The sequence below is a fragment of the Nycticebus coucang genome, chromosome 16 (assembly GCF_027406575.1).
Source record: "Nycticebus coucang isolate mNycCou1 chromosome 16, mNycCou1.pri, whole genome shotgun sequence".
Lineage (NCBI taxonomy): Eukaryota > Metazoa > Chordata > Mammalia > Primates > Lorisidae > Nycticebus > Nycticebus coucang.
Genome location: NC_069795.1, coordinates 85,219,184 through 85,233,691, shown reverse-complemented (window position 1 = coordinate 85,233,691; position 14,508 = coordinate 85,219,184). Strand labels below are relative to the sequence as shown.

At 37.2% G+C, this 14,508-nt stretch overlaps 1 protein-coding gene across 11 annotated transcripts in view; it reads left to right on the top strand.

Annotated features, from left to right (window-relative positions):
• The window catches only part of LPP (LIM domain containing preferred translocation partner in lipoma), a 730,287-nt gene that overhangs the window by 556,818 nt on the left and 158,961 nt on the right, over window positions 1-14,508 (top strand). For all 11 annotated transcript variants that reach the window (XM_053564331.1, XM_053564334.1, XM_053564332.1 and 8 more), the window contains one exon: window positions 1,421-1,547. In XM_053564331.1, the coding sequence (XP_053420306.1) occupies window positions 1,421-1,547 (127 nt within the window). The remainder of the gene's footprint in view (window positions 1-1,420; window positions 1,548-14,508) is intronic.

Here is a 14,508-nt window from a genome sequence, read left to right as displayed (position 1 = left end):
GCCAACTGTTTCAAGAATAAACATCTTGGCAAGAGCCTTTTCCATCTACTGCCCATTAGTCATGGTGGACACCAGCATCATTTGTAAGCTTTTAGTATTTTTAAGTTTTAATTTTAGTTTAATTTTACATTTTAGTTTTGATTTTAGTATTTTTAAGGTTTATGAACAATTAGGGGAAGGGGAGGCTGGGTAGAGGGAGAGTAATTGGTGGGACTACACCTATGGTGCATCTTACAAGGGAACTTGTGAAATTTACTAGGTATAGAATATAAATGTCTTAACACAATAACTAAGAAAATGCTGTGAAGGCCATGGTGACCAGTTTGATGAAAACATTTCAAATTGTATATAAAACCAGACATTGTACCCCATATTGCATACACAGTTATGATCTAATTTAAAAAAATAGTATTTTTACATTATAACACTGATTAAGGATATTGGGGTGTGATACTGGAAATGGTAAAAGTTACAGGCAAAGGAAAATGTAAGAAATTCCATTGTATTTACATAGCACAAAGAGACTTTACATCTAGCATCTGACCTTTCTTCTTTCTCTACACACTCTAGATTCTTCGTTATCTTCAGTATCCTAACTGACACTTGATTCTCTTATATTGATATACTTCTAGTGTACCCACCTCTTGAAACATCCTCAGTGTCAAAGCCACTTACTATCCACATTTGAAACTTGGCTTTTTGCAGTGCTGGGGAAAAAATGACTCAACTTCCTTAACTGGAACGAAAGAACCGGCACCAATCGATTCACTTTCTGGACTCCAGTACTGATAAGATTCACCTCATTTCCTATCTCAAAATTTATACATAGCCCAGAAATTCACAGCTGTCAGGATCTCCTGTGCTATCTGACTTTTTTCACATGCATGTGAGAAACTTCTATGTGTATGTTGCCTTTTCTTTAGCTGAGTAAGTCCGACTCTGCTCGGCTGCCTCAGAACGAGGCGTGAGGTCCCTCTACACATCCCAATTGTTCACTTTCTACATCTTCCCCCCCTTATTTATTAATATTTTACATAATACTTTAATGTTAATGTCAACATATGAATGTTAACATATTATTTAAGATTGGCAAGGGAGAAAGACCCATCTTTATCATTTTTTATAAATATATAACAGTCTATTGTGATTGCTTAGCAATTGCTGAACAAAATAGTTTCCTTCTGTTGTAAACATGGGTTTCTAAGCCTGATAGATGACTCATCTAGATAAGGCAAGGAAATAAAAATATGTGTCCATGTGAACCACTGAATAAGTGATAAAATTCATTCAAAAACCCCAGTCTCCTTACAGCCAAGTCCAGTGTTCTATCCTCTCTAACACAAACATCTCTTGTTGATGGTTGTTGCCTTGATTGATAATGTAAGTTGCAATTAAAGACCTATGTGTTTCTGCCTTCCAGGGTGGACACCCAGGGTCAATGGGGCCTATGTCTAGTCCCCCTTCATTCCGCCCAGAAGATGAGCTTGAGCACCTGACCAAAAAGATGCTGTATGACATGGAAAATCCTCCTGCTGATGAATACTTTGGTGAGTGAGGTCTAGAACTGACTTCTGAAGTAAATGCCCTGTTCTGATTTCCTTAGTAGTTATGAGTACTGTTTGCTCTACTGGTAAAGTATTTGAGTCCACATGCCTAGGAGTTGGTATGCAATTGCACACAACTGAGTAATTATGGGAATTGCATTGGAGATTGCCATAAATTTCATAGCAACTTAGCTTCTATTAAAATCTCAGTAGTCCTTAGGGTTTTCTATTTTAAGACAATTTCTGATAATTTATTAGCTTCCCATTAAGCAGAAATAAGGTTGCTGCATATGTTCAATTTTCCCACTGGTCCTAAGATTCATGTAAAAAAACGTGGATTGGATTTTATTATTATTATTGTTGTTGAGGATTCATTGAGGGTACAAAGAATTAGGTTACACTGATTGCATTTGTTAAAGTCCCTTTTATAATTGTGTCTTGCCCCCAAGAGGTGTGCCGTACACTGTGAACCCCCATTCCCAGCCCCCTTCCCTCAACCCAGTCCCTCCTTCCCCTACCCCTTGTATTAGCTCATCTACTGCCTTCATATTAGAATTAAGTACATTGGATTCTTGCTTCTCCATTCTGGTGATGCTTTACTAAAAAGAATGTGTTCAGTCTCCATCCAGGTGAATACAAAAGATGTAAAATCTCCCTCTTTTAATGGCTGAATAGTATTCCACAGTATACATATACTACAGCTGGTTAATCCACTTCTGGATTGGTGGGCATTTAGGTTGTTTCCACATTTTGGCAATTGTAAATTGAGCTGCAATAAATAGTCTAGTGTAAATGTCCTTATGATAAAGTGATTTTTTTTTCTTCTGGGTAGATGCCTAGTGATGGGGTTGCAAGATCAAATGGGAGGTCTAATTTGAGTTCTTTAAGGATTCTCCACACTCCCTTGCACAAAGGTTGTATTAATCTGCAGTCCCACCAGCAGTGTTAAAGTGTTCCCTTCTCTCCACATCCATGCCAGCATTTGTAGCCTTGAGACTTTGTGATGTGGGCTATTCCCACTGAGTATAGGTGATATCTCAAGCTGGTTTTGATTTGCATTTCTCTGATGATCAGGGAAGATGAGTATTTTTTCAAATTTTTGTTCACCATTCATCTGTCTTCATCAGGGTAGGTTTTATTCGTATCTCTTGCCCAGTGGTAGATGGGAGTGTTTACTCTTTTTTTTGTTGATAAAATTGAGTTCTCTGTGGATTCTAGTTATCAACCCTTTGTCAGATTCATACTGTACAAATGCCTTTTCCCATTCTGAAGGTTATCTTTTTTGCTTTACTCATGTTCTTAGCTATGCAGAAGCTTTTCAGCTTAATTAAATTCCATTTGTTAATTTTTGTCATTGTTGCAGTGGCCAGTCCAACATGGTGAAGAGTTTTCTCCCCACTTTTCTTCCAATATTTTTATCAGTTCATGCCTTAGATTTAAGTCTTTTATCCATCTTGAGTCAATTTTTGTAAGTGCTGAAAGGTGTGGGTCGAGTTTCAGTCTTCTACATGTGGTTATCCAGTTCTCTCAGCACCAATTGTTGAGTAGGGATTCTTTTCCACACTGTATGTTTTTGTTAGGTTTATCAAAGATCAGGCGGCAAGTAGAGACTGGTTTCAACTCTTGGTTTTCTATTCTGTCCCATATGTCTATGTCTCTATTTTTTGTGCTAATACCATGCTGTTTTGATTACTGTGGGCTTGTAATATAGCCTGAAGTCTGGTAGGATGATGCCTCCAGCTTTGTTTTTATTACTAAGAATAGCCTTAGCTATGTGGAGTTTTTTCTGGTTCTATACAAAACAAAGTACTATTTTTTCCAGTTCTTCAAAATATGATGTTGATACTTTAATGGGGATTGTATTGCATCTGTAGGTTGCTTTGGGTGGAATAGACATTTTGACAATGCTGATTCTTTTCAGCCAAGAGCATGGTCTGTTCTTCCACTTGTTAGTGTCTTCTGCAATTTCTTTCCTTAGTGTTTCATAATTGTCTTTGAAAAGATCTTCACCTCTTTGGTTAGGTATATTTCTAAGTATTTCATTTTCTTTGAAGCTACTAAGAAGGGAATTGTGTCCTTGATTTGCTTCTTGATTTGGTTGTTATTGGCATATACAATGGCTACTGATTTGTGGATATCGAATTTATATCCTGAGACATTACTGTATTTCCTGATCACTTCCAGGAGTGGAGTTGGGTTTTATTTAATCTAGATATGCTGAATCCTTCTTCTGAGTTCCAGAAATGATAGTCCATTTGTAATTGTAACTTTTCCCCTCTTCAAATCTGTGAATAACTTGGAATGATTAATGAAATTTATGAATTATATGCTGTGGACACACAACCTGTTCTCATTAAGGTTGTAATTGTTCAAAAGATATAAGACAAGCACACAAATAATTACTAATCTAGCTAGAAGTGATAAGAGGCATAAGAAGGCTTAGGTCAAATGTTATACATTTTAAAAGCTCTATTTATCAGAAACATCAGGAATACTTTATTTAAAAAACTGGTGGCACTCAAACCTAAGCCCTTAAAACCAGAATCTTTCATATTTTCTGAGCTTAAAGACTCTCCTCCTCCCAATCTTTTGGTAACCAGTATTGTTGTAGAATAGAAGTAAAATTAGTAACTAAGAAAATTAAAAAACGCCAAAGAAAATGGAAGACCAAGTTTTGTCATTATTAGATTTAACTGATAACAAATTACTCTTTTAAACTGATAACACTTGTTTGTAAATGCTCATTCCCTATTCTGTACTTGTCTAATCTCGTGGTGGTCAGCACTTCTTAGGCACTCATGTGCTGACCACTTTTGGAGTAGCACTGCCTTAAGGACATGAGGGGAAAGAACATTTGGTCTGCATTTCCCTATTTTACACATCAATGCAGGTGGAATTTGAAAGAGTTGCAGAAGTGGAAAAGTGGCACAGAGGTTTTACCTCTTCATATATTTCCTATTTTCATGCCTTCCCTTTTGCTTCCTATCTGGGAATATATAATGACAAGTAAACTAAGGGCACTGGCACTGGCCCAGCACAGAGGGAGGTGGTGTTTATTTATAATGCAGGTGGCAGCGCAGCTGAACTGAGAGCACAAGAGTGTAGGTAAAGACGTCTGGTTTTGGCCTCTCATGTGCCCTCGCTCTCTGCACGATACCGGGACGTCCGTCATCTGCTTCAGCCCTATTTCCCACCTAGATAAATCAAAGGTGTAGAGCAAATGTTCTCTAGCATTTCTTGCAACACTGGTCAATTCAATACAGACACAGCGTTAATCCAAAGAAGAAGAATTAAGATAAACATAAATTGATAGAGATTAACAGAAATGCATGGAGAATAAAACGAAACAAAAATTCACAAATGTCTCTGGGTATATTAAAATATACTAAATGCCTATCATGCTCTTATCATTACCAAGGAGGAAAGTTTAAAATGGGATCTAAGATAAATTTTTTTTTTTATAAAAAGCATGTTAAAAGTGAAAACTAAGGTCTTGTATTATGGTACATCAAAAATAAAAAGCTAACTTATTAGATATATATGCTTCAAATATAGCAACAAATATTTAGTGATGACGATAACTGAACATAGACAGCAATTGTTTTAATAAATATATATTGAACATATGAATTATTGTCATTGCCTTCAAGAATTATACTAGCTTTACTACTACCTTAGAAAGCTTGAGCAAATTATTACTCTCCTAAATCTTCACTTTTGTTTTGTTTTATCTATAATATGAAAATAATAACCAGCTCATACTGTTATAAACGCTGTTATGAAGAATGAATGAAATATTTATGAAAAGCACTTGGTGCAGTTCTTGGCGTAGGCTCAATACTCAAAGTTCCCCATTGCTTGCGGGGCTTAGGGTTTATTTAAGAAAATAAGATCTGCCCATTAAAAATCCATTAATAATGCTTGATTTAAATTTAAGTTCCTAGCAACAATAGAACATATGTCCCCAATTGGTAAATATCATTGCCAAATGGGGATTATACTAGCTGAGGAAATTTGGGAAAATGGATTTTATTGAGTGCTTATGATATGGTAGCACTATTTTACATACATTTTAAGAATTAACTCATTTCATTCTTATGGGAAAACGTAACACTGTGAAGTCAATGCTATTATCCTTTCCAGATTAAGAAATTGAGGCCCAGAATGTTAATTTTCCCAATAAGCAACAGCTAGTAATTTATAGGACTGAATTAGAATCCAGGTTTATACATTTAAACACCACTGAGGAGAACTGGTTAGGCTACATATTTAAAAGGCAAGGGTTTAGGAAGAAGATTAGCTTTAGACAGATATATAATGATTCTCTTCCAATTGATAGAATAAACCATGTAAATTGGGGCCAAGATCATTCAAAAAAAGTTTACTTTCCATAAGAAGCACTTAAATGCCTCTGTGCACAGGCCAGAGGCTAGTTGGTGCTGGGGTAGACTTGAGTCTTACCTTTGAAAGCCCTGTACAGGGGATGTATACAGAGTTGTGATGTTTTATTGTAACACGAACAGAAAGTGACAAACTGAAAGTTTGGCTGGTGTTATTTGAGACTTCAGAAAAAGGAGACAGAACGTCCAGAGGCCAGAATGGAAGTGTGTAAGTGGAGTCGCTGGCCTCTGAGGAAGTGTTTAAAATTATGCCAATTGAGATTCGGAAGTAGGAAAATAGTATAAAAATGAGGCCAGTATTTGTGGAAAACAATTTGACATGACAGGGAATAAAATTGTTAAAGTAAAGCACTCATGTGGGAAGTAGGAAATAGTGGGAAATAAGTTGGAGAGTAGATGAGGACCACTCTGGAGAAGGCTTTTAATGGCAGACTAAAGGACTTTATTTTGTATAATGAGTCCTTGTGCGTTGCAATCAAATGCCATGGGAACAGTTCCATGGATACTGTTGTAAATATGGGCTCCAGAACAGGAATATCTTGGGTTGAATGCCAGCGCTACCTCTTACTGGGAAGGTGAAGTCAAGAGACAGAAGGCTTGGGAACACAACTGCCATTGCTTGATGTATCTGGAGCACAATTGTTCCATGCTTGATATATTTCCCAGGCGCCTTCTCTGTGACTGCCACTGTGCTGGGTGTGAACGACACCCAGATGCACAGGCTGTGCCCTCACAGGGCCCACAGATTCCTAAGAAAGGCACACTGAGTGAAGGATCTCAGTGCAGGTATCAGCGCTGCTGGTTCTGATTGAGTCGCTACACGGACATAGGACACAGGGTCCATTAAGTCTGCCTGAAGATGAGAAGGAAGATTCTATAGCAGTGTGTTTGCATCAGGAGGGCTTGACCAGAGAGGTGGATGAACTCCTCTATTGATTTCCATCAGAATTTTACCTTAGGCCTATTCCGGACTGATAGAATTGCCAAGCACCACCCTAAAAGAACTTCTAACTCTTGCAATACCATCCCCAGCCCTGCCCAAACCCCATCAGCTACCCTCTTTATCCCATCACTTTGCCAATTCAATGCGGGAGCTTTCATTGAGACTATAAGGTAATTAAGTGCTGCCATGTCAAAGATCTCCTACTAGACTAAATGCTGTCCCAGGAAGTGAGAGGGAGCAAGATATAAATAAAATGAGGCCAACAGAGAAAGCTTGCTGTGGTCATTTTGCTTTCTTTCCTTCCATGCCTCCCCCTTTTTCCCCTTTAAATAGAAAGATTAATGAATATACCATTATTGTTGTTGTTCTTTTCTTTATGGAGCCCTTTGTCACTCGTAACAGTTTTATTTACATTTCATTAAAATTATGGTAGGCTTAAAAGTATGGGAAAATGTACCAAAGGTCATTGCACAGATGACTTAAATGCAAGAGAGAACAGGTACCTTAGAAGCCTTCTACATCCAAGTGATGAAATTTAGCATCCCAGAAGTGGGGAAAACTGACATGTGCTAGCTGGTAGGATGCACACAGCTTCACCTACATAATAGTCTTGCTAAAATGTTTATCGTCCAGGCCAGTGCAGTGGCTCATGCCTATAATCCTAGCATTTCGGGGAGGGAGGCTGAGGTGAGCACATTGTTTGAGCTCAGGAGTTCAAAACCAGCCTGAGCAAGAGCAAGACCCAGGCTCTAAAAATAGCTAGGCGGTGTGGCAGCTGCCTGTAGTCCCAGCTACTCGGGAGGCTGAGACAAGAGGATTGCTTGAGCTCAAAATTTAGAGGTGCTTTGAGCTGTGACACCACAACATTCTACCCAGGGCACAGAGTAAGACTATGTCTCAAAGAAGTAAATAAAATAATATAAAAGAAATAAAAGAAGAGAAATTAAATTAAATTCAACCTCTATCCAACTATGAAGAAATAAAAAAATCCAGATGATGGGACATTCTTCAAGGCAATGAGTTCTTTAATATTGTCCATGTTAGAAACCACTTCACTGAATTAAGGAGATTAAGGAGATAGGCCATTCAAAAGCAAGTCAAGAGTGTTGATTGAATTCTGGATCCAAAAAAAAAAAAAATAGCTATAAAGGATTTGGGGAAATTAGAGAAATTTTAAATAAGCCATATGTTAAATAATACATTAATAATTATATTCTTCAAGGCATTGAGTTTCTTCAGTATTTCAATGGCATTGTGGTTATGTAGAAAATATATCCTTGTTTTTAGAAGCAACATTTTGAATGGTAGGGTGAACTGTGATATCTACAACTTATTTTGAAATAGTGATAGATGATTGATAAATAGACAGATAGATAGATGATAGACAGGTACATGTTATACAGAGGGCAGAATTGCCTCATGTTAAAATAGCTAGAGATACTATAACTTCAATGGCTACAAGATACCCATTCTCTCTTTAAAACGTACAAAAGCCTGCCACAGATGAATTATCTCAAGAGTCCTTCCTTGGTGGGAGGAGAGTGATATTCCTTCCCAACTAAACTTGACTGTCGGTGACTACAGTGGGTCTTTGAATTTCCCATTATCGTGTATCTATTTTCTTATTTTTTACTGGATGCATGTGCTTGCTATTGCTGGTGAGATAAGGACCATTGTGACAGTAATGACAAAGCTGGTATTTACCTAAAGCTCTGCAGGTTTAAAAAGCTCAATCACAACTACAGCATGCTAGATAGATAGACCTGGCAGTGATGTCTCTATTTTTCAGATGGGGAAATAGGGATTTAGACAGGCTTGATGACTTATTCAAGGTCATACAGCTAATACACGTAATTTCAGTATTCGGACTCACTCTTCAGATCTTCTGTCCATTCATATTCTTTACCCACTATTGAAAAGTGCACTGAAAGGTCTGACAATTAAGCTCATAAACTTGTCCTAGAAAAAGTGCTACGTACCTCATTGCTGAGTATCATTATAGTCACCTTTAAGGTACTCCTGTTGGGAAGCTGTGTGCCAGCACTAGTACCTAGACCACCCTTCATAGAAATTTTGGAACTCTTTCTGAAACGGCTATCAAAGCTATCATCCTATTACCTTTGATGTTCTGAATGTCATCAAAATATCTTCCTTTCAATATTTCTTTTATCTTTGGGTAAAGAAAAAAGTCATTGGGGGCCAGATCAAGTGAATAGAAAGGTTGTTCCAATACAATTATTTTTTTTACTAGCTAAAAACTCCCTCACAGACAGTCCTGTGTGAGCTGATGCATTGTCATGATGCAAGAGCCATAAGTTGTTGGCCAAGATTTTCAGTTAACATTTTCCTAACTGTTTCTCTACTGATCTTTACTTGGTCTGCTATGCTTCTCACAGTCAGCCAATGACTGTGATGCGTAATTTGATGAATTTTTGCAATGTTTTTGTCAGTTACTGGCCACCCTGACTTCTCTTCATTAGTGACACTTTGTCTCCCCTCAGAATAATGTTTAATCCATTTGTACACTGCTGTTTTCTTATGGCATTATGCCCATAAACTAACATGTCCCTGATTTCACATCCACTTATGCCAAGTTCCATAAGATGTGTACAAATATTTGTTCATTGTGCTAACTCAAGCTCCAGCATTCTCGCGGTGGCACACAAAAACATGCAATAACAGTAATGAACGCCGCAGCAAGACACAGCCACATGTCGACGTGGACACAACTGTGAGACACTGATATCCCAAGGTTATGAAACCTTAACCAACTTGTTTGTGCAGTGCAGCCAATGTAAGCTCTTGGTGGCAAGTTTGCAAACTTAATTGTCAGACCTTGTATGCTGTTTCTGTCTTGTGTCATCCTTTACCTTCTGAAGTTATGATCTTCAAGTGAAAGATGGGTCACTTCTACCCAAGGCCCTATGTTTTGTTGTCTGGACTTTAATATTGCTAACACTGTATTTCAACTATCTTTAACATCCTGAATTAACTGATGTGACACTAAACATAAGGCTTCTTGCATGGCTCAGAAGGAGCCCAGTACCTCCCATTCAACAGTGTTGGGTGATTCTAGCTCTTCTATTCACCTTAGGGAAAGGCAGATCATTGGTAATCTTAGTTCCTCTTATTCTCTCTAATCAGTCCTTGATGAAAATACTACAAGAGAAACTGTATCTCTGTTGTGTATTTTTTTTAATGATTTCTTCTGAAAATATACTAGAATTAGTGTCTCTGTTCCCTCCCTAACCCTCCCTATCCATCTTCATGAAAAATTGTGATGTTGCAGTAATAGGTAAATGCCACAGAAGATGAACCATGACACAGCAGTTGTATGAGTCCATGTCCCTTGAAGGTAAGATAAAGTTTCTATGCTGTGAGTATTTGCCATCTACTCGGACTTGTTTGGACAGAAGATTTTCTTATCAAGCCTGTGTGTCTTTCCATTGGCAATGGTGTCACTGAGTAGGCCTCTGAACACTACCCTGTACGGGAAAGGGAGGAAACATAGTAGAAGGTTGACAAGAAAAAAATTTACCTAATTCGATTAACCAGGCAATGGGTCTTTAACTTGATTCATCTACAGTAAGCCTTAGAGCAACTTGTTCTCTTGAACAACCAGAAAAATGTTTATACTAGAGGAAATTCTCAGTTCCAATGATAGATGCTTAGAAAGAACAAGGGGGTGATGAACTGTAAGTTAATTATAATTTGGGGTGGATTCAGAACTTTAAACAGAAGAGGGTGAATTCTAAAATAAACCATTAAAATGAATAAAGGACAAAGGTATCATTCCCAGAAAATCGAGGACCCTACAAGGGTAATTGCCAGCTCTGACTCTTGTCTTTTTTCAGGCAATTTTGAAGGGCAAATAAAAAGTTAAGTTGAATCTGTTGTTTAGATAACTTTAAGACTTTGAAATTATCCAAGAGTTTCCCATGTTGGTTGATCAATCCAGAGGCTCTAAGTTTTGCTTTCATTCATCTTGAAAGAGAAAGCCTGTTTGTATGTGAAGCATTCCATGTATTTCTATCTGTGACTGTGACATACTCCTCTCTAAATAATAATGCTTGGGCTGAGCAGACCCTAAAACTGAAGTCAACACTACCGGAACACTGTATTGCTGGAAGTGGATGTCGTAATAAATCTGAGGACGGACTAAAAATATCTGACAGTATATTTTTAAGCATAAAGCTGTAATTATCTTGACATTGTTTATATGGTATTGTCTTATTCCTTCTTTTAAAAAAATTGAAGTATGTGAGTCTTAAAATTGTTTAGTGAGCTATTTGCAGAATCACTATGGCTTCAGAGCAGTACTAGGTAAATTCTCTTTACAAAATTTGGCATTCATCTAAGAGAATCTTCTGTTTATCTCTGAGTATTATAAGTGGGGGTTGTTGAGAATTTTTTGCATAAAACCAAGAGTTTATTCCAGTGGAACTAGGCTTTAGTACTTTCAGAGGGTAGTTGAACAGAAATAGAAGTGGCAGGGACCTGACACACGGTACCTTTGAGAAAAGAAAGGCGTGGACGGGAATGTGGTATCATCACTCTGTTAATAACACCAGATCACCATATTTGTGCCTAGCTATCTTCTCAGTTGAGATGAAAGTGGAGTTGCAATGAGTGTTCATGAAGAGAAACACGGTGCCCAGAACAATGAGGTCAATGGTCCATTTCCTTTGTATGCTAGTAGGACAAATTGATAAATGTGTGTGTCCAGAGAACTTTGGCTAATATGCTTAGGGCACCAGAAACTATGATGTAAGGTGCACTTGGAGGTATGGAGAAAAGAAAGCCTAGAGCACAGATGGCTGTTGGAAGACTTCCCTATAGAAAACAAATTCAACTTAATATTTTTAATACCAAAATTAGCAACCAAGGTAAGTCAGGGGAATCTGGCAAGTTCCTATTCATTAACAGACAGGAGAAAGTCTTTGGAAGATTCTAATAATCTCTTCTTGGAGAAATTGGTGATGGGTACTCAAGCATTTCACGGGGATGATTAGATTAGATTTCACAGGTATTTTCCAACTCTATATTCTGTGACCTAAGCCTTGGAATTTGGCTTGGGAGTCAGGCTCTTGCATTCAGTTTTTAGTTCTATCCCCAGATTTTCATCATTATTACGTTATTACAGCTACAATTGTTTTGAGACAGGGTCATGCTTTGTTGCCAAGGCTAGAGCACATTGGTGTCATCGTAGCTCACTGCAACCTCCAACTCCTGTGCTCAACCTCCTGCCTCAGTTTCCCAAGTAGGGACTAGTGTGCGCACCCATGCCTAGCTAGTTTTTTTATAGAGACAGGGTCTTGCTATGGTGCTTAGGCTGGTCTGAAACTCCTGGCCTTAAGCAATCCTCCCACCTCGATCTCCCAAAATGCTAGGATTGCAGGTATGAGCCATCACACCCAGCTCTGTCTAATGCTTTTTATAGCACTTATATACCTGTTTTATCATTTGAGCTGTCAGAAGTTCTACAAAATGGTATGTTTATTTCCATTTGACATATGAAGAAATGAATGATTTGGATGATTAAAGGATTCCCCACTCCCCTGGGCCTTCCACTGCCCTCATAAGTCATGGAGCCAGTAAAAAGCAGAATTGCCCTGGGGTCCAGGCCTACTACCTCCAAATTCTGGGTTTTTGTTTTTTTTTTCTTTTCTTTTTTTCCACTTCATCAGGCTCTTTTAGACCATGTAGCTAGATTGCTCATGGGTCATAAGATATATCAGTTAACAAACTCTGTTTTAGCTTATTAACTTATCAAGGAATAACGGGATTGCTTTGGAATGTGCTTCTCAATTGGTCTCAATTGAGAAGTGCTAGGTAATTTGTATTTTATTGTTTTTATTATTATATGACAATAAAATACTTTCCAAAGTGTTCCTATCAGTTACATCAGTTACATGACTCCAGCTGGGCATCTGCCTCTAGTACAGATGAAACCTCAGGCCTTAAGGATCCTGTTTTCACAGATAAGTGACTTATTTAATTGAAAACCCCAAAACCACAATGGAAGAAAAATTAGAAAATGAGTGGCTTAGATAAAAAGTTGTATTGATTTGGGAAAAATGGGCTTCTTGGGTTTTTTGTTTTTTTTCTAACTTTTTATTTAAGGTACCTTTGAGTTGTAGGAATAAAGTTTTCCAGTGAATGACACATATTAGATATATTTTCTCTTGTGATAGTAACTTCTGGCAACAAGTTTGTTGAGAGTAGTATATGTTTACAGCACTAAATGAATATTTAATAATAATCCTAAGTAATTTGTGTGTTCCATCTCAGCACATGTTAATTTTTAATTAATGTGGCTAGTGTGTTTTCAAGCACTGATTTGGAATCCTAGAGTTCGAGGGAAGAATATGTTCTTAGGAACTATATAGGTCTAGAACAGCCCTTCATTTTCAAGAAAACTGAATTCTGTATGATTCATCCATCATAATACAACTGAGTGTTTCCAATTTTATGGCCAAAGTTTTCTTTGTGAGTAAAGACCAGAAATTAGTCTTTAGTGGCAGGAAGAGGAATGTCTATGCCTTCCACAAAGATGAAGCATTAGACTGAGCCTGCTGTATATGTGAACTTAAACCTTATTCACACGTGGGTAAGAATGCATTATCTTTTCAGAAAAATGAAACTGGATCCCTGCAAAAAATTTAACTTGAAATGGATCAAAGACTTAAAATAAGACCTGAAGCAATAAAAATCCTAGAAGAAAACCAAGAAAAAACTCTACTGGACATTGGCCTAGGCAAAGAATTCATGGCTAAGATCCTAAAGTCAAATTCAAATTTATAAATGGGACTTGGTTAATATAAAATGCTTCTGCATAGCTAAAGAAATAATCAGCAGAGTAAACAGATAACCTTCTGAGTAGGAAAGAGAAATTCACAAACTATGTATCTGAAAAATATCTGAGTAATATCCAAAATCAAATAAATCAGCAAGAAAGGAAAAATCCCATTAAAAATGGACACATACAGGAACAGCTACTTGTCAAGAGAAGATATACAATGGGTCAACAAACATATGAAAAAATACTCAACATCACTACTCATTAGGGAAATTCAAATTAAAACCACAATAAAATACCACCTTACCCCAGTCAGAATGGCCATTATTAAAAAGTCTAAAAGCAATAGATGCTGCAAAGACACAGTAAAAAAAGAACACTTATATGCTGTTGGTGGGAAGATATTAGTGCCATCTCTATGGAAAACAGTATGGAGATTTCTCAAAGAATTAAAAGTAGATCTATTTGATTCAGAAATTCTACTGTGGAGGATCTACTCAAAGGAAAAGAAGTCCTTATATAAAAATGACATCCACACTCACATGTTTATCACTGCACAATTAACAATGACAAAAATATAGAAACCATTTAAGTGCCCATGAGATGATGAATGGATCAAGAAAATGTGAGATATAAATATATGTGTGTGTGTGAGTGTGTGTGTATATATATATGTGTGTGTGATTTTCCATGGATATTACTCAGCCATAAAAATAAATGAAATAATTATTTCCAGCAACTTAGTTGGAACTAGAAGCCATCATATCAAGTGAAGTAACTAAGGAATGGAAAATCAAATACTGCAATTCTCATTTATAAGTG